The sequence below is a fragment of the Grampus griseus genome (genome assembly GCF_964374135.1).
Source record: "Grampus griseus genome assembly, chromosome: 5".
Lineage (NCBI taxonomy): Eukaryota > Metazoa > Chordata > Mammalia > Artiodactyla > Delphinidae > Grampus > Grampus griseus.
In genome coordinates, this window is record NC_138998.1 from 36,431,671 (window position 1) to 36,457,883 (window position 26,213).

Below are 26,213 nucleotides of genomic sequence, written 5' to 3' on the forward strand. Positions count from 1 at the left end.
ATATGCGCCACATCTTCTTTATCCATTCATCTGATGATGGACACTTACGTTGTTTCCATCTCTGGGCTATTGTAAATAGAGCTGCAATGAACATTTTGGTACATGACTCTTTTTGAATTATGGTTTTCTCAGGGTATATGCCCAGTAGTGGGATTGCTGGGTCATATGGTAGTTCTATTTGTAGTTTTTTAAGGAAACTCCATACTGTTCTCCACAGTGGCTGTATCAATTTACATTCCCAACAACAGTGCAAGAGGGTTCCCTTTTCTCCACACCCTCTCCAGCATTTATTGTTTCTAGATTTTTTGATGATGGCCATTCTGACTGGTGTGAGATGATATCTCATTGTAGTTTTGATTTGCATTTCTCTAATGATTAATGATTTGAGCATTCTTTCATGGATTTGTTGGCAGTCTGTATATCTTCTTTGGAGAAATATCTATTTAGGTCTTCTGCCCATGTTTGGATTGGGTTTTTTGTTTTTTTGTTATTGAGCTGCATGAGCTGCTTCTAAATTTTGGAGATTAATCCTTTGTCGGTTGCTTCATTTGCAAATATTTTCTCCCATTCTGAGGGTTGTCTTTTGGTCTTGTTTATGGTTTCCTTTGCTGTGCAAAAGCTTTGAAGTTTCATTAGGTCCCATTTGTTTATTTTTGTTTTTATTTCCATTTCTCTGAGAGGTGGGTCAGAAAGGATCTTGCTGTGATTTATGTCATAGAGTGTTCTGCCTATGTTTTCCTCTAAGAGTTTGATAGTTTCTGGCCTTACATTTAGGTCTTTAATCCATTTTGAGCTTATTTTTGTGTATGGTGTTAGGGAGTGATCTAATCTCATACTTTTACATGTACCTGTCCAGTTTTCCCAGCACCACTTATTGAAGAGGCTGTCCTTTCTCCACTGTACATTCCTGCCTCCTTTGTCAAAGATAAGGTGACCATATGTGTGTGGGTTTATCTCTGGGCTTTCTATCCTGTTCCATTGATCTATCTTTCTGTTTTTGTGCCAGTAACATACTGTCTTGATTACTGTAGCTTTGTAGTATAGTCTGAAGTCAGGGCGCCTGATTCCTCCAGCTCCGTTTTTCGTTCTCAAGATTGCTTTGGCTATTCAGGGTCTTTTGTGTTTCCATACAAATTTTGAAATTTTTCTTTTTTTTTTTGCGGTACGCGGGCCTCTCACCGTTGTGGCCTCTCCCGTTGTGGAGCACAGGCTCTGGACACGCAGTCTCAGCGGCCATGGCTCACGGGCCTAGCCGCTCCGCGGCATGTGGGATCTTCCTGGACTGGGGTACGAACCCGTGTCCCCTGCATCAGCAGGCGGACTCTCAACCACTGCACCACCAGGGAAGCCCCGAAATTGTGAAATTTTTTGTTCTAGTTCTGTGAAAAATACCAGTGGTAGTTTGATAGGGATTGCATTGAATCTGTAGATTGCTTTGGGTAGTAGAGTCATTTTCACAATGTTGATTCTTCCAATCCAAGAACATGGTCTATCTCTCCATCTATTTGTATCATCTTTAATTTCTTTCAGCAGTGTCTTATAATTTTCTGCATACAGGTCTTTTGTCTCCTTAGGTAGGTTTATTCCTAGATATTTTATTCTTTTTGTTGCAATGGTAAATGGGAGTGTTTTCTTGATTTCACTTTCAGATTTTTCATCATTAGTGTATAGGAATGCCAGAGATTGCTGTACATTAATTTTGTATCCTGCTACTTTACGAAATTCATTGATTAGCTCTAGCAGTTTTCTGGTAGCATCTTTAGGATTCTCTATGTATAGTATCATGTCATCTGCAAACAGTGACAGCTTTACTTCTTCTTTTCTGATTTGGATTCCTTTTATTTCCTTTTCTTCTCTGATTGTTGGGGCTAAAACTTCCAAAACTATGTTGAATAAGAGTGGTGAGAGTGGGCAACCTTGTCTTGTTCCTGATCTTTGTGGAAATGCTTTCAGTATTTCACCATTGAGGACAATGTTGGCTGTGGGTTTCTGATATATGGCCTTTATTATGTTGAGGATAGTTCCCTCTATACCTACTTTCTGCAGGGTTTTTATCATAAATGGGTGTTGAATTTTGTCAAAAGCTTTCTCTGCATCTATTGAGATGATCATATGGTTTTTCTCCTTCAACTTGTTAATATGGTTTATCACATTGATTGTTTTGTGTATATTGAAGAAACCTTGCATTCCTGGAATAAACCCCACTTGATCATGGTGTATGATCCTTTTAATGTGCTGTTGGATTCTGTTTGCTAGTATTTTGTTGAGGATTTTTGCATCTATGTTCATCAGTGATACTGGCCTGTAGTTTTCTTTCTTTGTGACATCCTTGTCTGGTTTTGATATCAAGATGTTGGTGGCCTCATAGAATGAGTTTGGGAGTGTTCCTCCCTCTGCTATATTCTGTAAGAGTTTGAGAAGGATAGGTGTTAGCTCTTCTCTAAATGTTTGATAGAATTTGCCTGTGAAGCCATCTGGTCCTGGGCTTTTTAATCACAGTTTCAATTTCAGTGCTTGTGACTGGTCTGTTCATATTTTCTATTTCTTCCTGATTCAGTCTTGGCAGGTTGTGCATTTCTAAGAATTTGTCCATTTCTTCCAGGTTGTCCATTTTATTGGCATATAGTTGCTTGTACTAATCTCTCATGATCTTCTGTATTTCTGCAGTTTCAGTTGTTACTTATCCTTTTTCATTTCTAATTCTATTGATTTGAGTCTTCTCCCTTTTTTCTTGATGAGTCTAGCTAATGGTTTATCAATTTTGTTTATCTTCTCAAAGAACCAGCTTTTAGTTTTATTGATCTTTGCTCTCATTTCCTTCATTTCCTTTTCATTTATTTCTGATCTGATTTTTATGATTTCTTTCCTTCTGCTAACTTTGGGGTTTTCTTGTTCTTCTTTCTCTAATTGCTTTAGGAGGAAGTTTAGGTTGTTATTCGAGATGTTTCCTGTTTCTTAAGTTAGGATTGTATTGCTATAAACTTCCCTCTTAGAACTGCTTTTGCTGCATCCCATAGATTTTGGGTCGTCGTGTCTCCATTGTCATTTATTTCTAAGTATTTTTTAATTTCCTCTTTGATTTCTTCAGTGATCACTTCGTTATTAAGTAGTGTATTGTTTAGCCTCCATGTGTTTGTATTTTTTACAGATCTTCTCCTGTAATTGATATCTAGTCTCATAGCATTGTGGTTGGAAAAGATACTTGATATGATTTCAATTTTCTTAAATTTACCAAGGCTTGACTTGTGACCCAAGATATGATCTATCCTGGAGAATGTTCCATGAGCACTTGAGAAAAATGTGTATTCTGTTGTTTTTGGATGGAATGTCCTATAAATATCAATTAAGTCCATCTCGTTTAATGTATCTTTTAAAGCTTGTGTTTCCTTATTTATTTTCATTTTGGATGATCTGTCCATTGGTGAAAGTGGGGTGTTAAAGTCCCCTACTGTGAATGTGTCACTGTGGATTTCCCCTTTTATGGCTGTTAGTATTTGCCTTATGTATTGAGGTGCTCCTATGTTGGGTGCATAAATATTTACAATTGTTATATCTTCTTCTGGATCGATCCCTTGATCATTATGTAGTGTCCTTCTTTGTCTCTTCTAATAGTCATTATTTTAAAGTCTATTTTGTCTAATATGAGAATTGCTACTCCAGCTTTCTTTTGGTTTCCATTTGCATGACATATCTTTTTCCATCCCCTTACTTTCAGTCTGTATGTGTCTCTAGGTCTGAAGTGGGTCTCTTGTAGACAGCATATATATGGGTCTTGTTTTTGTATCCATTCAGCCAATCTGTGTCTTTTGGTGGGAGCATTTAGTCCAGTTACATTTAAGGTAATTATCAATATGTGTGTTCCTATTCCCTTTTCTTAATTGTTTTGGGTTCTTTATTGTAGGTCTTTTCCTTCTCTTGTGTTTCTTGCCTAGAGAAGTTCCTTTAGCAGTTGTTGTAAAGCTGGTTTGGTGGTGCTGAACTCTCTCAGCTTTTGCTTGTCTGTAAAGGTTTTAATTTCACCATCAAATCTGAATGAGATCCTTACTGGGTAGAGTAATCTTGGTTGCAGGTTTTTCTCCTTCATCTCTTAAATATTTCCTGCCACTCCCTTCTGGCTTGCAGAGTTTCTGCTGAAAGATCAGCTGTTAACCTTATGGGGATTCCCTTGTGTGTTATTTGTCATTTTTTCCCTTGCTGCTTTTAATATGTTTTCTTTGTATTTAATTTTTGACAGTTTGATTAATATGTGTCTTGGCATATTTCTCCTTGGATTTATCCTGTATGGGACTCTCTGTGCTTCCTGGACTTGGTTAACTATATCCTCTCCCATATTAGGGAAGTTTTCAACTATAATCTCTGCAGATATTTTCTCAGTCCCTTTCTTTTTCTCTTCTTCTTCTGGAACCCCTATAATTCGTATGTTGATGCGATTAATGTAGTCCCAGAGGTGTCTGAGACTGTCTTCAGTTCTTTTCATTCTTTTTTCTTTATTCTGCTCTGCAGTAGTTATTTCCACTATTTTATCTTCCAGGTCACTTATCCGTTCTTCTGCCTCAGTTATTCTGCTATTGATCCCATCTAGAGTATTTTTAATTTCATTTATTGTGTTGTTCATCATTGTTTGTTTCATCTTTAGTTCTTCTAGGTCCTTGTTAAATGTTTCTTGCATTTTGTCCATTCTATTTCCAAGATTTTGGATCATCTTTACTATCATTATTCTGAATTTTTTTTAGGTAGACTGTCTATTTCCTCTACATTCATTAGGTCTGGTGGGTTTTTATTTGCTCCTTCATCTGCTGTGTGTTTTTCTGTCTTCTCATTTTGCTTATCTTACTGTGTTTGGGGTCTCCTTTTTGCAGGTTGAAGGTTCGTAGTTCCCGTTGTTTTTGGTGTCTGTCCAGTGGCTAACGTTGGTTCAGTGGGTTGTGTAGGCTTCCTGGTGGAGCGGACTAGTGCCTGTGTTCTGGTGGATGAGGCTGGATCTTGTCTTTCTGGTAGGCAGGTCCACGTCTGGTGGTGTGTTTTGGGGTGTCTGTGGACTTGTTATGATTTTAGGCAGCCTCTCTGCTAATGTGTGGGGTTGTGTTCCTGTCCTGCTAGTTGTTTGGCATAGGATGTCCAGCACTGTAGCTTGCTGGTCGTTGAGTGAAGCTGGGTGCTGGTGTTGAGATGGAGATCTCTGGGAGATTTTCACCGTTTGATATTATGTGGAGCTGGGAGGTCTCCTGTGGACCAGTGTCCTGAAGTTGGCTCTCCCACCTCAGAGGCACAGCACTGACTCCTGACTCCAGCACCAAGAGACTTTCATCCACACGGCTCAGAATAAAAGGGAGAAAAAGTAGAAAAAAAGAATTAGTAGAAGAAGAAAGAAAGAAAGAAAGAAAATAGGGAGGGAGGGAGGAAGGAAGGAAGGAGGGAAGGAAGGTAAAAAATAAAGAAAGAAAGAAGATAAAATAAAATAAGATAAAAATACAATAAAGTTATTAAAATAAAAAAATATTAAGAAAACAAACCAAACCAAACAAACAAAAACGGACGGATAGAACCCTAGGACAAATGGTGGAAGCAAAGCTATACAGACAAAAATCTCACACAGAAGCATACACATACACCCTCACAAAAAGAGGAAAAGGGGAAAAAATCATAAATCTTGCTCTCAAAGTCCACCTCCTCAATTTGGGATGATTCGTTGTCTATTCATTTATTCCACAGATGCAGGGTACATCAAGTTGATTGTGGAGATTTAATCCGCTGCTCCTGAGGCTGCTGGGAGAGATTTCCCTTTCTCATCTTTGTTCTCACAGCTCCCAGGGGCTCAGCTTTGTATTTGGCCCCGCCTCTGCGTGTAGGTCACCGGAGGGCGTCTGTTCTTCGCTCAGACAGGACGGGGTTAAAGGAGCCGCTGATTCGGGGGCTCTGGCTCACTCAGGCCGGGGGGAGGGAGGGGAAGGAATGCGGGGCGAGCCTGCGGCGGCAGAGGCTGGCATGTTGTTGTACCAGCCTGAGGCGCGCTGTGCGTTCTCCTGGGGGAGTTGTCCCTGGATCCCGGGACCCTGGCAGTGGCGGGCTGCACAGGCTCCCCAGAGGCGGGTGTGGATAGTGACCTGTGCTCGCACACAGGTTTTTTGGTGGCGGCAGCAACAGCCTTAGTGTCTTATGCCCGTCTCGGGTCTGCGCTTTTTAGCTGCGACTCGTGCCCGTCTCTGGAGCTCCTTTAAGCGGCGCTCTTAATCCCCTCTCCTCGCGCACCAGGAAACAAAGAGGGAAGAAAAAGTCTCTTGCCTCTTCAGCAGGTCCAGACTTTCCCCCCGACTCCCTCCCTGCTAGCCGTGATGCACCATCCCCCTGTAGGCTGTGTTCACGCCGCCAACCCTAGTCCTCTCCCAGTGCTCCGACCGAAGCCCGAGCCTCAACTCCCTGCCCCGCCCACCCCGGCAAGTGAGCAGACAAGCCTCTCGAGCGGGTGAGTGCCGGTCGGCCCTGATCCTCTGTGCGGGAATCTCTCCGCTTTGCCCTCCGCACCCCTGTTGCTGTGCTCTCCTCCGGGGCTCCGAAGCTTCCCCCCTTCGCTGCGTGCGAAGGGGCTTCTAGTGTGTGGAAACCTTTCCTCCTTCACAGTTCCCCCCCACTGGTGCAGGTCCTGTCCCTATTCTTTTGTCTCTGTTTATTCTTTTTTCTTTTGCCCTACCCAGGTACGTGGGGGGCTTCTTGCCTTTTGGGAGGTCTGAGGTCTTCTGCCAGCATTCAGTAGGTGTTCTGTAGGAGTTGTTCCACGTGTAGATGTATTTCTGGTGTATCTGTGGGGAGGAAGATGATCTCTGCGTCTTACTCTTCCACCATCTTCCCGGGAGCTATGTGTCTTAATTTTGTAACCTGCAACTTTACCAGATTCATTGATGAGCTATAATAGTTTTCTGGGAGCATCTTTAGGATTTTCTATGTATAATATCATGTCATCTGCAAATAGTGACAGTTTAACTTCTTTTCCAATTTGGATTCCTTTTATTTCTTTTTCTTCTCTGTTTGCCATGGCTAGGACTTCCAAAACTGTTGAATAATAGTGACAAGAGTGGACATCCTTGTCTTGTTCCTGATCTTAGAGGAAATGTTTTCAGATTTTCACTGTTGACTATGATGTTAGCTGTAGGTTTGTCATATATGGCCTTTATTATGTTAAGGTATGTTCCCTTTATGCCCACTTTCTGGAGAGTTTTTATCATAACTGGGTGTTGAATCTTGTCAGAAGCCTTTTCTGCATCAGTTGAGATGATCATATGGTTTTTATTCTTCAATTTGTTACAGTGGTGTATCACACTGATTGATTTGCAGATATTGAAAAATCCTTCCATCCCTGGGATAAATCCCACTTGATCATGGTGTATGATCTTTTTAATGTATTGTTGGTTTCAGAGTGCTAGTATTTTGTTGAGGATTTTTGCATCTATGTTCATCAGTGATATTGGCCTGTAATTTCTTTTTTTGTGGTATCTTTGTCTGGTTTTGTAATCCGGGTGATGGTGGCCTCATAGAATGAGTATGGGAGTGTTCCTTCCTCTACAATTTTTTGGAACAGTTTCAGAAGGCTAGTTGTTAGCCGTTCTCTAAATATTTGATAAAATTTACCTGTGAAGCCATCAGGTCCTGGACTTTTGTTTGTTGGGAGTTTTTTAATCACAGTTTCAATTTCATTACTTGTGATTGGTCTCTTCATATTTTCTGTTTCTTCCTGGTTCAGTCTTGGGAGCTTGTACCTTTCTAAGAATTTGTCCATTTCTTCCAGGTTGTCCATTTTATTTGCATACAGTTGCTTGTAGTTTTTTATGATACTTTTTATTTCTGTGGTGTCGGTTGTAATTTTTCCTTTTTCATTTCTAATTTTACTAATTTGAGTCCTCTCCCTTTTTTTTCTTGATGAGTCTTGCTAAAGGTTTATCATTTTGTTTATCTTTCAAAGAACCATCTTTTAGTTTCATTGATCTTTGTTGTTGTTTTCTTTGTCTCTATTTCATTTATTTCTCCTCTGATCTTTATGATTTCTTTACTTCTATAACTTTAGGTTTTGTTTCTTCTTCTTTCTCTCATTGCTTCAGGTGTAAGGTTAGGTCATTTATTTGAGATTTTTCTTGTTTCCTGAGGTAAGATTTTATTGCTATAAACTTCCCTCTTAGAACTGCTTTTGCTGTATCCCATAGGTTTTGGATCGTTGTGCCTTCATTTTCATTTGTCTCTAGATATTTTTTAATATCCTCTTTGATTTCTTCAGTGATCCATTGGTTGTTTAGTAGCATATTGTTTAGCCTCCACGTGTTTGTGTTTTTTACTTTGTTTTTTTCTTGTAGTTTATTCCTAATCTCATAGTGTTGTGGTTGGAAAAGATGCTTGATATGATTTCAATTTTCTTAAATTTACCAAGGCCTGCTTTGTGGCCCAGCATGTGGTCAGTCTTGGAGAACGTTCTGTGTGCACTTGAGAAGAATGTGTATTCTGGCTGCTTTTGGATAGAATGCCGTATAAATATCAATTAAGGCCATCTGGTCTAATGTATCATTTAAGGCCTGTGTTTCCTTGTTGATTCTCTGGATGATCTATCCTTTGATGAAAAGTGGGGTGTTAAATCTCCTACAGTATTCTATTATTTTTAAATCAAACTTTTTATTTTGAGATCATTGTAGACTCACAAGCAGTTGTGAGAAATGATACCAAGAGATCTCATGTACCCTTTCCCCAGCTTCCTCCAGTGGTAACACCTGGCAAAACTATACTATAATATCACAACCAGGATATCGACATTTACACAGTTAAGGATTCTGTCACAACAAAGATTCCTCATGTTACCCTTTTATAGCTGCATTCACCTCAGCCTCCCCTTTTACACACCTCCACTCTCCCTCTTCCAATTCATGACCCTTGGGAACCATTGATCTGGTCTCCAATAATTTTGTCGTTTCAAGAATGTTATAAAAATGGAATCATGCAATATGTAGTCTTTGAGATTACTTTTTTTCTCTCAGCTGTAATTCTCTGGAGTTTTATACATATTGTTGTTGTGTTTATCTGTAGTTTATTCCTTTTTATTGCTGAGTAGCATTCCATGGTATGAATGTAGTACAATTTGTTTAACCTGTTGAAGAACATCTGAATTTTTTCCAGTTTTTGGCTATTATGCATAAAGCTGCTATAAATATTCGTGTATAGGTTTTTATGTGAACATATGTTTTTATTTTCCTGTGATAAATGCCCAAGTACAATTACAAAACAGTGCCAAACTTTTCCAGAGGGCTATAACATTTTACATCCTCACCAGCAGTGTATGAGTGATCCAGTTTCTCTACATCTTTAGCATTGATGTTGTCATTAGTTTAAAAAAATTTTTTTATTGAGGTATAGTCAATGTACAAAATCATATAACTTCAGGTGTACAACAGATTCACAATTTTTAGAGGTTATACTCCATTTACAGTTACTGTAAAATATTGGCTATATTCCCTGTGCTGTATAATATATCCTTGTGGCTTATTTATTTTATACATAGTAGTTTGTACCTCTTAATCCCCTACCGCTATCTTGCCTGTCTTCCTTTCCCTCTACCCACTGGTAACCACTGGATTGTTCTCTTTATCTGTGATTATTTTTCCTTTTTGGTACATTCACTAGTTTGTTGTATTTTTTAGATTCCTCATATAAGTGATATCATACAATATTTGTCTTTGTCTGACTTATTTCACTTAGCATAATACCTGCCAAGTCCATCCATGTTCGTTGCAGATGGCAAAATTTCATTCTTTTTAAAAAGGCTGAGTAGTATTCCATTCACATCTTCTTTATCCATTCATCTGTTGATGGACACTTAAGTTGTTTCCATATCTTGTGGCTATTGTAAGTAATGCTGCTATGAACATTGGGGTGCATGTATCTTTTTGAATTAGTGTTTTCATTTTTTTGGGATATGCACCCAGGAGTGGAATTGCTAGATCATATGGTAGTTGTATTTTTAGTTTTTTTTGAGAAACTTCCATACTGTTTGCCACAGTGGCTGCACCAATTTACATTCCCACCAACAGTGTATGAGGGTTTTTTCCTCTCTGCATCCTCGCCCACATTTTTTGAGTTCTTTATGATGACAGCCATTCTGACAGGTGTGAGATGATATCTCCTTGTGGTTTTTCATTTGCATTTCTTTAATGGTTAACAATGTTGAGCATCTTTTCATGTGCCTGTTGTCCATGGGAAAAGGTTTATTCATGTCTTATGTCCATTTTTAAATTGAGTTATTTGGGGTTTTTTTGATATTGAGTTGTGTGAGCTGTTTATATTTTGATTATTAACCCCTTATCAGTATTATCATTTGCAAATATTTTTCCCATTCAGTAGATTGTCTTTTTGTTTTTTCAAAAGTTTCCTTTGCTGTGCAAAAGGTTTGATTATGTCCCATTTGCTTATTTTTGCTTTTATTTCCTTTGCTTCAGGAGAAAGGTCAAAAAAATATTGTTGTAATTTATGTCAAAGAGAGTTCCACCTGTTTTCTTCTAGGAGTTTTATGATTTCTGGTCTTACATTTAGGTCTTTAATCCAGTTTGAGTTTATTTTTGTATATGATGTTAGAAAATGTTCTAGTTTCATTCTTTCACATGTAGCTGTCCAGTTTTCCCAGCACCACTTATTGAAGAGACTATCTTTTCTCCATTATATATTGTTGTCTCCTTTGTTGTAGATTAATTGACCATAGGTGTGTTAGTTTATTTCTGGCTCTCTGTTCTGCTCCAATGATCTGTGTGTCTATTTTTTCTGTTTTTATGCCAGCATCCTACTGTTTTGATTACTGTAGCTTTGTATTATAGTCTGAAGTCAGGGAACATGATACTTCCAGCTCTGTTCTTTCTCAACATTGTTCTGGCTATTGGGGGTCTTTTGTATTTCCATACAAATTTTAAAATTATTTGTTCTAGTTCTGTGAAAAATGCCATTAGTATTTTAATAGGGATTACATTGAATCTTCAGATTGCCTTTGGTAGTATGGTCATTTTAACAATATTAGTTCTTCCAGTCCATGAACACAGTATATCTTTCCATCTGTTTGTGTCATTGTCAGTTTCTTTTATAAGTGTTGTATAGTTTTCCTTACCTCTTTGGGTAGGTTTATTCTTAGGTATTTTATTCTTTTTGATGTGACTGTTTTCTTAATTTCTCTTTCTGATAGTTTATTGTTAGTGTATAGAAATGCAACAGATTTCTGCACATTCATTTTGTATCCTGCAACTTTACCAGATTCATTGATGACCTCTAGTAATTTTTTGGTGGCATCCTTAGGATTTTCTATCTATAGTATTGTGTCATCTGCAAGCCATGACAGTTTTACTTCCTCCATTCTAGTTAGAATTCCTTTTATTTCTTTTTCTTATCTAATAGCCGTGGCTAAGACTTCCAATACTATGTTGAACAAAAATGGTGAGAGTGAGCATCTTTGTCTTGTTCCTGATCTTAGAGGAAATGCTTTCCGCTTTTCACATTGAGTACGATGTTAGCTGTAGGTTTGTCTTATATGGCCTTTATTATGTTGAGGTATGTTCCCTCTATGCCCACTTTCTGGAGAGTTTTTACCATAAATCGGTGTTGGATTTTGTCAAAAGCTTTTTCTGCATCTATTGAAATGATCATATGGTTCTTATTCTTCAGTTTGTTAATGTGGTGTATTACATTGATTGATTTGCAGATATTGAAAAATCCTTGCAACCCTGGGATAAATCCCACTTGATTATGGTATATGATCCTTTTAATGTATTGTTTGATTCAGTTTGCTAATATTTGGTTGAGCATTTTTGCATCTATGTTCATTAATGATATTAGCCTGTAGTTTCTTTTTTGGTTTGTGATATTTGTCTTGGTTTAGTATCAGGGTTATGCTGGGCTCATAGAATGAATTTGGAAGCATTCGTTCCTCTGCAATTTTTTGGAATAGTTTGAGAAGGATAGGTGTTAACTCTTCTCTAAATATTTGGTAGAATTCACCTGTGAAGCTATCTGGTCCTGGACTTTTTTTTTTTTTTTTTTTTGCGGTACGTGGGCCTCTCACTGTTGTGGCCTCTCCCATTGTGGAGCACAGGCTCCAGACGCTCAGGCTCAGCAGCCATGGCTCACGGGCCCAGCCGCTCCGCAGCATGTGGGATCTTCCCAGATCGGGGCACGAACCCGTGTCCCCTGCATCGGCAGGCAGACTCTCAACCACTGCGCCACCAGGGAAGCCCTGGACTTTTGTTTTTTGAGAGTTTTAAAAAACTGATTCAGTCTCATTACTGGTAGTTGATCTGTTCATATTTTTTATTTTTTCCTGGTTCATTCTTTGGAGATTGTACATTTCTAGGAATTTGTCCATTTCTTCTAGGTTGTCCATTGTATTGGCATACAGTTGTTCTTAGTAGTCTCTGATGATCCTTTGTATTTCTATGGTGTCTGTTGTAACTTCTCCTTTTTCATTTCTGATTTTATTGATTTGGGTCCTTTCTCTTTTTTTCTTGGTGAGTCTGGCTGAAGGTTTATCAATTTTGTTTATCTTGTCAAATAACCAGCTCTTAGTTTTATTGATCTTTTCTATTGTTTTTTAAAGTCTCTATTTAATTTGTTTCTGCTCTGTTCTTTATGATTTCTTTCCTTCCACTAACTTTGGGTTTTGTTTGTTTTTCTTTTTCTAGTTTCCTTAGGTGTAATGTTAGATTGTTTATTTGAGATTTTTCTTGTTTCCTGAGGTAAACTTGTATTGCTATAAACTTCCCTCTTAGAACTGCCTTTTTACTGTATCCTGTAGATTTTGGATTGTTGTGTTTTCATTTTCTTTTGTCTCATGTATTTTAAAATTTCTTCTTTGATTTCTTCAGTGAACGATTGCTTGTTTAGTAGCATATTGTTTAGCCTCCACATGTTTGTGTTTTTTACAGTTTATTTTTCTTGTAGTTTATTTCTAGTCTCATAGCATTGTGGTTGGAAAAGATGCTTGATATGATTTCAGTTTTCTTAAATTTACCAAGGCTTGTTTTGTGGCCTTGTACATGAACTATCCTGGAGAATTTTCCACGTGCATTTGAAAAGAATGTGTATTCTGCTGCTTTTTGATGGAATGTTCTATGTGTATCTATTAAGTTCACCTGGTCTAGTGTGTCATTAAGGCCAGTGTTTCCTTATTAATTTTCTGTTTGGATGATCTGTCCATTGATGTAAATGGGGTGTTAAAGTCCCCTACTATTATTGTATTGCTGTCAACTTCTCCCTTATATCTGTTAGTATTTGCTTTATGTATTTAGATGCTCCTGTGTTAAGTGCTTATATATTTGCGATTGTTGCATCTTCTTGGATTAAGCCCTTGATCATTATGTAATGTCCTTCTTTGCCTCTTATAACATTCTTTGTTTTAAAGTCTATTTGATGCAAGTATTTCTACCCTGGCTTTCTTTTGATTTCCATTTGCAATGAATACCTTTTTCCATCCCTTCATTTTCTGTCTGTGTGTGTCTTTAGATCTGAAGTGAATCTCTTGTAGGCAGCATATATACGGGTCTTGTTTTTGTTTCCATTCAGCCACTCCATGTCTTTTGATTGGAGCATTTAGTCTATTTACACTTAAAGTAATGTTGATATGTATGTTCTTATTGCCATTTTGTTAATTTTTTTAAGGTCTTTTTTGTTCCTTTCTTCTTCTTTTGTTCTTCTTGTGATTTGATGACTGTCTTTAGTGCTATGTTTGGATTCCTTTTTCTTTTTTGTGTGTGTATCTATTATAGATTTTTGGTTTGTGGTTATCATGAGATTTATATATAGCAATATATATATATTTGATTGTTTTAAGTTGTTGATCTCTTAATTTCAAATGTATTTTAACAACCTTGCATTTGTACTCTCCTCCCCTCATGATTATTCTTTTTTTTTTTTTTGCGGTACACGGGCCTCTCACTGTTGTGGCCTCTCCCGTTGCGGAGCACAGGCTCCGGATGTGCAGGCTCAGTAGCCATGGCTCACAGGCCCAGCCGCTCCGTGGCATGTGGGATTTTCCCGGACCGGGGCACGAACCCATGTCCCCTGCATCGGCAGGCGGACTCTCAACCACTGCGCCACCAGGGAAGCCCGATTATTCTTTTTGACATAGTATTTTACATCTGATTGTTTTGTGTATCCCTTAACTGCTTATTGTGGGTATAGATGATTTTATTACTTTTGTCTTTTAACCTTCCTACTAGCTTTGTGCCTGGTTGATTTTCTATATTTACTGAGTTTACCTGAGTTTTTTTCCTGTTGTAATTTTCATGTTTCTAGTTGTGGCCTTTTTTTTTTGCTTATGGAAATCCTGTTAACATTTCTTGTAAAGCTGGTTTGGTAGTGCTGAACTCTTTTAGCTTTTGCTTGTCTGTAAAGCTTTTGATTTCTCCATCAAATCTGAATGAGTGTCTTGCTGGGTAGAGTATTCTTCATTGTAGGTTTTTCCCTTTTATAACTTTAAATATATTGTACCACTGTCATTAGTTTTTATTATAACCTTTCTGATAGGTGTGAAGTGATAGCTCATTAAAGTTTTAATTTGCATTTTCCTAATGGCTAATGATATTGAATATCTTTTCATGTGGTTATTTGGCATCTGTGTATCTTTTTGTTTAATTTTAATTTTTTAAATTTTTATTTTTTTATTATTTTTTAAAATTCTTTTTAATTTTATTTTTGGCTGTGTTGGTCTTTGTTACAGTGCGCGGGCTTTTCTCTAGTTGCATTGAGCGGGGGCTACTCTTCGTTGTGGTGCGTGGACTTCTTATTGTGGTGAGCTTCTCTTGTTGCAGAGCATGGGCTCTAGGCACGCGGGCTTCAATAGTTGTGGCACGTGGGCTCTAGAGACCGTTGTGGCACACGGTCTTAGTTGCTCCACGGCATGTGGGGTCTTCCCAGACCAGGGCCTGAACCCGTGTCCCCTGCATTGGCAGGCAGATTCCCAACCACCAGGGAAGTCCTTTTTTTAAATTTTTAATTAAAAAAAAATTTTATTTTTTGGTCTGCATTGGGGTTTCGTTGCTGCGCGCGGGCTTTTCTCTAGTTGCCATGCATGGACTTCTCACTGCAGTGTCTTCTTTTGTTGTGGAGTCTGGGCTCTAGGCACACGGGCTTCAGTAGTTGTGGCGCATGAGCTCAGTATTTGTGGCTCGCGGGCTCTAGAGCGCAAGCTCAGTAGTTGTGGTGCATGGGCTTAGTTGCTCCGTAGCATGTGGGATCTTCCCAGACCAGGGATTGAACCCATGTCCCCTGCATTGGCAGGTGGATTCTTAACCACTGTGTCACCAGGGAAGTCCCATCATCTGTGTATATTTTTAGGTGAGATGTCTCTTCATGTCTTTTGACCATTTTCTGATTGGATGTTTTTTAAACTGTTGAGTTTTGAGAATTCTTTATATAATCTAGATACTAGTCCTTTGTCAGATATGTGGCTTGCAAATATTTTTTCCCAGTCTGTAGCTTGTCATTTCATTCTCTTTACAGGGCAAAAGTTTTAAATTTTGGTGGAATTCAGGTTATCAATTTTTCCTTTTATGGTTCATGCTTTTGGTATCAAGTGTAAAAACTATTTCCCTAGTTTAGATCCTGAGGATTTCCTCCTAAGCTTTTTTCTTCTGAAATCAAATTTTTATGTTTTACATTTTAGTCCATGACCCACTGTAAGTTAATTTTTGTATGGGGTGTGAGGTTTAGGTTGAGGTCCTTTTTTAATTTTTTTTTAAACCTATGGATATCTAATTGTTCCAGGACCATTTGCTGAGAAGGCTATTTTTCCTTTACTGAATTGCTCTTTTACACCTCTGCCAAAAATCAGTTTGGCATATTTATACAGATCTATTTCTGGGTTCTCTATTCTATTCCATTGATCTATGCATCTATCCTTTGACAAATACTACACAGTGTTTATTAGTATGTAATAGTATGGCTTGAAATCAGGTAAAATGCTTATCCCATTTTATCCTTTTTCAAGACAGTTGTAGCTTTTTTAGTTCCTTTGCCTTTTCATATAAATTTGAGAAGAATACTGTCTGTATCTAAAAAAACCCATATTGCTGGGAATGTAGGTTTAGGGGTTTTGGGTAGATGGTCTTTACCAAATTGATTTTTAAATTGGTGGTGCAGCCAGTTGACTTATTGAAAGGAAGGGTCTTGATGGCCTTATGAAATGGTCAGGTGGTCTGTGTTACTAATGACTCAGAAGGTCCACTGTCCTGCCTCAAAATGTTTCTCCCAATCTGAATGAAATACACTAGGTAGACACTCATTGTTTTGAGTAAAGGCATTTTTTTTTAAATGTAAAACTTCTTCGAAAGGTCAACATTTTATACTGCTGTCATTTTTACAGCAGTGGAATAGCTTCTCTGTTTCTTTCCTCCTTACGCAAGCACAAAAAGCATGGGATGGGTGGGGAAAGGAAGGAAGAACAATTTTTGGATCAGAGAATGCTTCGCTTGCACAGCAGGAGGTTACTGAGTGCTTTTTCCAGTTGAAGCACAGACAGGAGTTTTGAAAAGGATCTGAAGCCTAATTTAACCTTTTAAAAATTTTGCATCATTTTTATATTTAAATAACTATAATTTTAAAAGTATAGATACTACATTTGAGAAGTTTATTTTACAATTTATTTTCAAATGGCTCTGCATTTGTTTAAAATACTGCATTTGTTGATGCCTCCTCCAAAGTGCATCTTGTAAAAAGCAAAAGCATCCTGCTAATGATAGCTCTTTTCTCAAGAATGACAGCATGTTCTTATTTTACTTACACAACGAGATGATATACCACCTAGTTATAAGAATGAAGCACACATTATATTTCACAAAAAACATCTAAGTTTTACTTACCTCATCTGGGAACATAATTTTAGTATTTCATATCTTCTCAAGTTTCACAGAAACGTCCTAAGTAATTAGCCTATGTAGATACAAAGAATTTGAAAGCGTTATTATATTTTCCTGTTGCAGTTTTACTTACAGAAAACTATTTACAATTTAATAGCATTGAAAACTTTTGTTCAATATATTTGTTTTACACAGTGATTCAGGTTGTACTAAGTGAAGTATAGAGTCTACTCCTATGGACCTATTACTTTATAATTTGTCTTGTTTCCTAGATCATAATGAGTATCATGTTTTGGCTTCCTTTCCTGAACTTTTAGAAGACCTGTTCTACAAAATGTATATTTCACTTATTTTCAGCTTTCCCCACCATGATTGCTATGGTGTAATAACATTTTGATAGCTTTCACAATTGTGAAGTTTATACTGTTTGTATTTTGTACATCAGCCTGCACATAAGCTCCATCCAGCAAGAGTTTTATTTAAAATAAGGATATGACACTTTCCCAGGAGCAGGGAAAGAACTGTGATTAATAGGTTAAGGATGAAATTTCCTTAGAGTAAGAATGTAATTTTCAAATTGATGAGAAGGAACCAAAACTCATGATGGGCAAAGAGTTGGATTGCATTGTTTGTTTTCTTAATATTGAGCTGCGTGAGCAGTTTATATATTTTGGAGGTTAATCCTTTGTCCATTGATTCATTTGCAAATATTTTCTCCCATTCTGAGGGTTATCTTTTCGTCTTGTTTGTAGTTTCCTTTGCTTTGCAAAAGCTTTGAAGTTTCATTAGGTCCCATTTGTTTATTTTTGTTTTTATTTCCATTACTGTAGGAGCTGAATCAAAAAAGATCTTGCTGTGATTTATGTCGAAGAGTGTTCTTCCTATGTTTTCCTCTAAGAGTTTTATAGTGTCCCATCTTACATTTTGGTCTCTAATCCATTTTGAGTTTATTTTTGTGTATGGTGTTAGGGAGTGTTCTAATTTCATTCCTTTACATGTAGCTGTCCAGTTTTCCCAGCACCACTTACTGAAGAGACTGTCTTTTCTCCATTGTATATCTTTGCCTCCTTTGTCATAGATTAGGTGACTGTAGGTGCGTGGGTTTATCTCTGAGCTTTCTATCCTGTTCCATTGATCTATATTTCTGTTTTTGTGCCATTACCATACTGTCTTGATTACTGTAGCTTTGTAGTATAGTTTGAAGTCCGGGAGCATGATTCCTCCAGCTCTGTGTTTTTCCATCAAGGCTGCTTTGGCTATTCAGGGTCTTCTGTGTCTCCATACAAATTGTAAGATTTTTTTGTTCTAGTTCTGTAAAAAAATGCCATTGGTAATTTGATAGGGATCGCATTGAATCTGTAGATTGCTTTGGGTAGTATAGTCATTTTGACAATATTCGTTCTTCCAATACAAGAACATGGTATATCTCTCCATCTGTTTGTATCATCTTTAATTTCTTTCATCAGTATCTTATAGTTTTCTGCATACAGGTCTTCTGTCTCCCTAGGTAGGTTTATTCCTAGGTTTTTTATTCTTTTTGTTGCAGTGGTAAATGGGAGTGTTTCCTTAATTTCTCTTTCAGATTTTTCATCATTAGTGTATAGGAATGCAAGAGATTTCTGTGCATTAATTTTGTATCCTGCTACTTTACCAAATTCGTTGATCAGCTCTAGTAGTTTTCTGTGGCATCTTCAGGATTTTCTATGTATAGTATCATGTCATCTGCAAACAGTGACAGTTTTACTTCTTCTTTTCCAATTTTCCAATTTGTATTCCTTTTATTTCTTTTTCTTCTCTGCTGTGGCTAGGACTTCCAAAACTGTGTTGAATAATAGTGGCAAGAGTGGACCTCCTTGTCTTGTTCCTGATTTTAGAGGAAATGCTTTCAGTTTTTCCACCATTGAGAGTGATGTTTGCTGTGGGTTTGTCATATATGGCCTTTATTATGTTGAGGTAGGTTCCCTCTATGCCTACTTTCTGGAGAGTTTTTATCATAAATGAGTGTTGAATTTTGTCAAAAGCTTTTTCTGCATCTATTGAGATGATCATATGGTTTTTCTTCTTCTGTTTGTTAATTTGGTATATCACATTGATTGATTTGCGTATATTGAAGAATCCTTGCATCCCTGGGATACATCCCACTTCATCATGGTGTATCATCCTTTTAATGTGTTGTTGGATTCTGTTTGCTAGTATTCTGTTGAGGATGTTTGCATCTATATTCATCAGTGATGTTGGTCTGTAATTTTCTTTTTTTGTAGTATCTTTTTCTGGTTTTGGTATCAGGGTGATGGTGGCCTCAAAGAATGAGTTTGGGAGTGTTTCTTCCTCTGCAATTTTTAGGAAGAGTTTGAGAAGAATGAGTCTTAGATTTTCTCTAAATGTTTGATAGAATTCACCTGTGAAGCCATCAGGTCCTGGACTTTGTTTGTTGGAAGATTTTTAATCACAGTTTCAATTTCATTACTTATGATTGGTGTGTTCATATTTTATGTTTCTTCCTGGTTCTGTCTTGGAAGGTTATACCTTCCTAAGAATTTGTCCATTTCTTCCAGGTTATACATTTTATTGGCATAGACTTGCTTGTAGCAGTCTCTTATGATGCTTTGTATTTCTGAGGTGTCCATTGTAACTTCTCCTTTTTCTTTTCTAGTTTTATTGATTTGAGTCTTCTCCCTCTTTTTCTTGATGAGTCTGGCTAAAGGTTTATCAATTTTGTGTATCTTCTCAAAGAACCAGCTTTTAGTTTTATTGATCTTTGCTCTTGTTTTCTTTGTTTCTATTTCATTTATTTCTGCTCTGATCTTTATGATTTCTTTCCTTCTACTAACTTTGGGTTTTGTTTGTTCTTCTTCCTCTAGTTCCTTTAGGTGTAAGGTTAGATTGTTTTTTTGAGATTTTTCTTGTTCCTTGAGGTAGGCTTGTATTGCTATCAACTTCCCTCTTAAAACTGCTTTTGCTGCATCCCGTAGGTTTTGGATCGTTGTGTTTTCATTGTCATTTGTCTCTAGGTATTTTTTGATTTCCTCTTGGATTTCTTCAGTCATCTCTTGGTTATTTAGTAACATATTGTTTAGCCTTCATGTGTCTGTGTTTTTTAATGTTTTTTTCCCCTGTAATTGATTTCTAATCTCATAGCATTGTGGTCACAAAAGATGCTTGATATGATTTCCATTTTCTTAAATTTACTGAGGCTTGATTTGTGACCAAGGTGTGATCTATCCTGGAGAATGTTCTGTGTGCACTTCAGAAAAAAGTGTAATCTGCTGTTTTTGGATGGAATGTCCTATAAATATCAATAAAATCTATCTGGTCTATTGTGTCATTTAAAGCTTGTGTTTCCTTATTAATTTTCTGTTTGGATGATCTGTCCATTGGTGTAAGTAAGGAGTTAAAGTCCCCCACTATTATTGTGGTACTGTTGATTTCCCCTGTTTTAGCTGTTAGCAGTTGCCTTATGTATTGAGGTGCTCCTGTGTTGGGTGCATATATATTTATAATTGTTATATCTTCTTCTTGGATTGATCCCTTGATCATTATGTAGTGTCCTTCCTTGTCTCTTATAACATTCTTTATTTTAAAGTCTATTTTACCTGATGAGTATTGCTACTCCAGCTTTCTTTTGATTTCCATTTGCATGGAATGTCTTTTTCCATCCCCTCACTTTCAGTCTGTATGTGTCCCTAGGTCTGAAGTGGGTCTCTTGTAGACAGCATTTATATCGATCTTGTTTTTGTATCCATTCAGCAAGCCTGTGTCTTTTGATTGGAGCATTTAATCCATTCACGTTTAAGGTAATTATCAATATGTATGTTCCTATTACCATTTTGTTAATTGGTTTGGGTTTGTTTTTGTAGGTCCTTTTCTTCTCTGTGTTTCCCACTTAGAGAAGATCCTTTATCATTTGTTGTAGAGCTGGTTTGGTAGTGCTGAATTCTCTTAGCTTTTACTTGTCTGTAAAGCTTTTGATTTCTCTGTAGAATCTGAATGAGATCCTTGCTGAGTAGAATAATGTTGGTTATAGGTTCTTCCCTTTCATCCGTTTAAATATATCATGCCACTCCCTTCTGGCTTGGAGAGTTTCTGCTGAGAAATCAGCTGTTAACCTTATGGGAGTTCCCTTGTATATTATTTGTCATTTTTCCCTTGTTGCTTTCAATAATTTTTCTTTGTGTTTAATTTTTGTCAGTTTGATTACTGTGTGTCTCAGCGTGTTTCTCCTTGGGTTTATCCTGCCTGGGACTCTCTGCACTTACTGGACTTGGGTGGCTATTTCCTTTCCCATGTTAGGGAAGTTTTAGACTATAATCTCTTCAAATATTTTCTTGGGTCCTTTCTCTCTCTCTTCTCCTTCTGGGACCTCTATAATGCAAATGTTGTTACGTTTAATGTTGTCCCAGAGATCTCTTACGCTGTCTTTATTTCTTTTCATTCTTTTTTCTTTATTCTGTTCCACAGCAGTGAATTCCACCATTCTGTCTTCCAGGTCACTTATCTGTGCTTATGCCTCAGTTATTCTGCTATTGATTCTTTCTCGTGTATTTTTCATTTCAGTTATTGTATTGTTTATCTCTGTTTGTTTGTTCTTTAATTCTTCTAGGTGTTTGTTCTTTAATTCTTCTAGCTCTTTCTTAATCATTTCTTGCATATTCTTGATCTTTGCCTCCACTCTTTTCCTGAGGTTTTTTTTTAATCATTTTCACTATCATTATTCTGAATTCTTTTTCTGGAAGGTTGCCTATCTCCACTTCATTTAGTTGTTTTTTGGGGTTTTATTTTGTTCCTTCATGTGGTACATATCCCTCTGCCTTTCCATCTTGTGTATCTTTCTGTGAATGTGGTTTTTGTTCCACAGGTTGCAGGATTGTACTTCTTCTTGCTTCTGCTGTCTGCCTTCTCAAAAATGATTATTAGTTTGTTTCAACCGTCTCTTGCATAATGGCATGGATAGGCACAGATGGTGGATGGCATTGATAGGCAGATATGGTGGCATCACTCAGTTATAGGAGCAGTTTCTACAGTCCTAAGGGAGGTTGCATTAAGAGTAAGCATTCCTTGTATAATCTAAGAGTTTTAGTGCCCTGGAGCAAATATTTAACAAAGCTTTGTCCTGTCTTCGGTGAATAGCGAGACAAGTAGAGGCCACTTGAAGAATATTTGTATACTTGAGACAGAAAAAAGAATTACCTTTCTCTTGACTTTGCTAAAATTCCATTTTTCACTGCCCCTATCTGGCCAAAGATATATAAGCATTTTATCTGAAGGAAGTAAGAGGATTTAGCTGACATTCATATGGTAGATAAATATGATACAAATGGTTACAGGCATAAGTGCTGATTTTAAAATAGACTTGGGTTTAATGCTGACTTCTCTACTTAGCAGCTGGTTATCTAACTTCAGTAGTCTCCGTTTCCTTAAGTGTAAAATAGGTATAATCATACCTACCTGAGGGGAAAAGTACTATCTGATTTAGGCAGAAGAGATTAGGTTCAAAGTGTTTCTCCTATATCTGGTTTTATGACAGAATGTTAAATCCTATAAAAATCTTAAAATGTTAAAAAACTGAACAGGAACTTAGAGTTCATTTGGCCCAATGCCATAATTTTATAAATGAGGGAAATGAGATCTGAAGAAGCTAAGAAGCATCTCCAGGATCACAGTGCAGTTGGAAGTGAAAGGCCAGTGATTTATTCCCACATCGTGGAAAAGGCATCTTAAAATAAGAATTGTAAAGATGTTTTCATCATTTTTAGTTTTATTTTATGGAAAATATTTCAAGAGTAAATCTTTCTTAGAGATACCATGGAGAAATTATTACTCTGAACAACCCTATTCTAATTCCAAGATTTTGTGTCAGTCGATATCATGCCAGTTTTTAAAATTTTATCCAGATGTATGCAGTGTTGCAAGTATTACTCCATGGCATAGCACAGTATACATTTACTTCATTTAACCAACATGGTTACAATAACATCTTCAGTTGAACGTTATGTTTTAGAATTAAAAAACTATCATTTCAGTAAATGTCTGTTCTATTTTCTAGATGTCTCCAGAAGAAAAAGTTTGTAAGTACTGTGGAGTCAGCTATCTAATTCTTCATGAGTTTAAGGCTATGGAAGAAAAAGTGAAAGCAATGGAAAAAGAGATGAAATTTTATCAAGGAAGTGTAGAACGTGAAAAGAGCCTTCAAGAAACACTACAGACTCTTAGCCAAGATTTTGAACAGTACAAAATTGACAGTGAATCCAAAATGGAAAGGTTAGAATATGTTATTCTTTTCTGTCATTTATTTAGTTTGGAAGAAAAGTACAAAGTATAGACTTGACTTTGTTTTTCTAGAATTTCTCTGCATCAAGTATAATTTATACCTTAATACATTTGAGTTTGTTTATTATTACTGATTACTAAATATACTTCTTAAATATAATTTGAGCATTCCTTTGAGGTGTATATTTCTATCAATAATTAGAAACCAATTGATTCAGTAACTATAAGTTGTGATGTGTTGATTTAACTTTTCCCCAGATATATATCTTAATTTTTTCATTAGGAAAGTTTATCTATCAAAAATCAGGTGAATTTTGGTAGATTTGATATCTAACATTTGTTTTTAAACGTGCATGAATATTTAGATTTATAGAATAAGGCTTTCATGTTATGAAAAGGAGGCCAAAACATTAAAATTGGCACATGATTCTAAATCAGTGAAACTGGAATAAAATTAAAGATTGGTTTCCTAATGTTGAGTCTAATCAGCAAGTTAGTCTGCCTAAAGACACCTCACTGAGCTTATACAAACACTTCTATGAAAGGGTTTTTGCTGTTGTTTCATGGCTTTTCCTTTGAATGAATATGTCTCCATTTAAAATATCGACAGCTGGGGCTTCCCTGGTGGTGCAGTGGTTGAGAGTCTGCCTGCCGATGCAGGTGACACGGGTTCGTGCCCGGGTCCGGGAAGATCCCACATGCCACAGAGTGGCTGGGCCCGTGAGCCATGGCTGCTGAGCCTGCGCGTCCAGAGCCTGTGCTCCGCAATGGGAGAGGCCACAACAGTGAGAGGCCTGCGTACCGCAGAAAAAAAAAAAGAAAAAACAAAAGAAAATATCGACAGTTGTGTTAGTAAACTATGAACTAATGAATATAATGAAATCGTGTCCTTATAAAGTAGAAACTTTCTTAAATCTCTTAGGATTAAGTACTCCTATTAAATTTTATTACAAATTTGAATAATTACATTAAATACCAATTCTTAGTCCTTTGCTAAGAAAATTTTGTTATATTTTCTTGAATTTCAAGTCTGAATAGTAAAGTATTTAATAATGTTTGGAAAAATTAAAAATATTTAGTTTAAAATTTTAAATTTGGAGGGTTTTTGCCTGTCAGATTCTTTTGTTTGGTGTTACTCCCACTTTCTTGAATAATATATTATATTATATAAATAATACATAAACATACGAAATAAAAGAAGTATTGATATATAGAAGAAAAGGCAAGAAAGTCCTTTTTTATCCTTCTGATTGCTTTCTTCTTACTGGAGATAAAAAAATAAAAAAACACTTTTAATGGTTTGGTATATATCTTTCTAGATCCTTCATTTTGCCTTAAACTTTATTATAGATATATCCTTTAAATATATGTAATGTTTATATATACCATGTAGTTTTAAAACTATTTTTTAATAGACTCATTTTTAATATAAGTAATATAATAAATATATTGGTCTGTGACTTTTGCCCCTTAATTTTATATACTGGAAATTGTTCCATGTTAATGCATATAGATCTATCTTGTTCTTAACTGCTGCAAAGTCTTCCTTACTAAGAATATGCTATAATTTACTTAACCATTTCTTTTTTCAACATTTAGATTATTCCAGTATTTATGATTACACACAGTAGTTTTATTTATATTCTTGTGTACATATGTTTTCCATAGGATAAATTCCTAGAAGTGGAATTGCTGAAAAGAAAGTAAATACCAATTTAAAATTTTGGTGGACATTATACCAAATTGTCCTTTGAGAAGATAGGGTTAATTTGTATTTGGCCAATAGTTTATAAAGTGGTCATTTCCTTACATCTTGTTAATACTGGAGTCTTCTTAATTTTTCTCAAATTTTCACATTTTTCTTCAGCAGAAAAAATGTTACTTCATTGTTATTTAATTTGTGTTTCTTTATTGCTAGTGAGGTTGAACTTTTTTTCATATGTTTATTAGATATTTATGTTTTGTCAGTGAGTTACTTGTTCATATATATTGTCCAATTTTATACAGTATTATTTGTATTTTTTGTTTATATATAGGAGTTTTTAATATAATATGGACTCATACTTTGATTACATATTGCTAATATTTTCTCATTGCTGCTTATCTTATTGTTTATTGTATTTTTTTCTGTATCAATTTTTAAAAAATATGCCAAATTCTGGTAAGGGTTCTGAATCAAGTCCTTTTGGTTGCAAACAACAGAAAGTTACTCTGGCTTTTGCTAACCTAGATTCAAGCAAGTTGAAAAACAACATAAGTTTAAAACTTTTATAGTGTTGTTGTTCTGGTAAGGCTTTTAATGTATGAGTTAGATTTATAATTTCATGGGTTTTTTGGTTGTTGTTTTATAAATATTTATTTATTTATTTATTTGTTGTTGTCCCAATATCATTCTTTAAATTCTTCATCCTTTCTCACTTGATTTGAAATGACACCTATTATAGTCTTATTCTGGACTCTGTTTTATGCTATTGATCTATAATCTATCACTGGGTGTCTTAGTCCATTTGGGCTGCTATAACAAAGTAGTAGACTGGGTGACTTATAACAATATTATTTATTTCTCACAGTTCTGGAGGCTGGGAAGCCGAGGATCAAAGTGCTAGCATACTTGTTACCTGGTGACAGCCCCTTCCTGGTTCATAGACAGCTGTCTTCTTGCTGTGTCCTCATATGGCATTGAAGGCAAGGGAGCTCTCTGGAGTCTCTTTTATAAGGATACTAATCCCATTCATGAGAGCTTCATCCTTAGGACCTAATCACCTCCCAAAGGCCAAACCTCCAAATATCATCACATTGGACAATAGATTTCAACTTAAGAGTTTTGGGAGGACACAAATATCCAGTGTATAGGAGTGGGCCAGCAACACACTTTTAACTACTTTTGCTTTATATGTTTTGATATTTTGTAGGGCAACTGTTTGTTTTGCTTTTCATATTATCCTGGCTTTTCTAACATTTTCTAGATGAATTAGAATCAGCTTATCAGATTCCATAAAACATTCTATATTATGATTTAGATTGGAGTTGCATTTGCTTTCTAGAGCAATTTGACATCTTAAGAATTTACATCTTTATAATCTTCAG

The 26,213-nt window shown here is 36.4% G+C and overlaps 1 protein-coding gene across 1 annotated transcript in view; it reads left to right on the forward strand.

The window, feature by feature from the left end:
- LEKR1 (leucine, glutamate and lysine rich 1) overlaps nucleotides 1–26,213 on the forward strand; it is a gene marked incomplete at its 3' end in the record, with an annotated part of 265,325 nt that overhangs the window by 6,547 nt on the left and 232,565 nt on the right. The window contains exon 2 of the mRNA XM_082654392.1: nucleotides 22,903–23,117. Within this exon, the coding sequence (XP_082510518.1) occupies nucleotides 22,903–23,117 (215 nt within the window). The remainder of the gene's footprint in view (nucleotides 1–22,902; nucleotides 23,118–26,213) is intronic.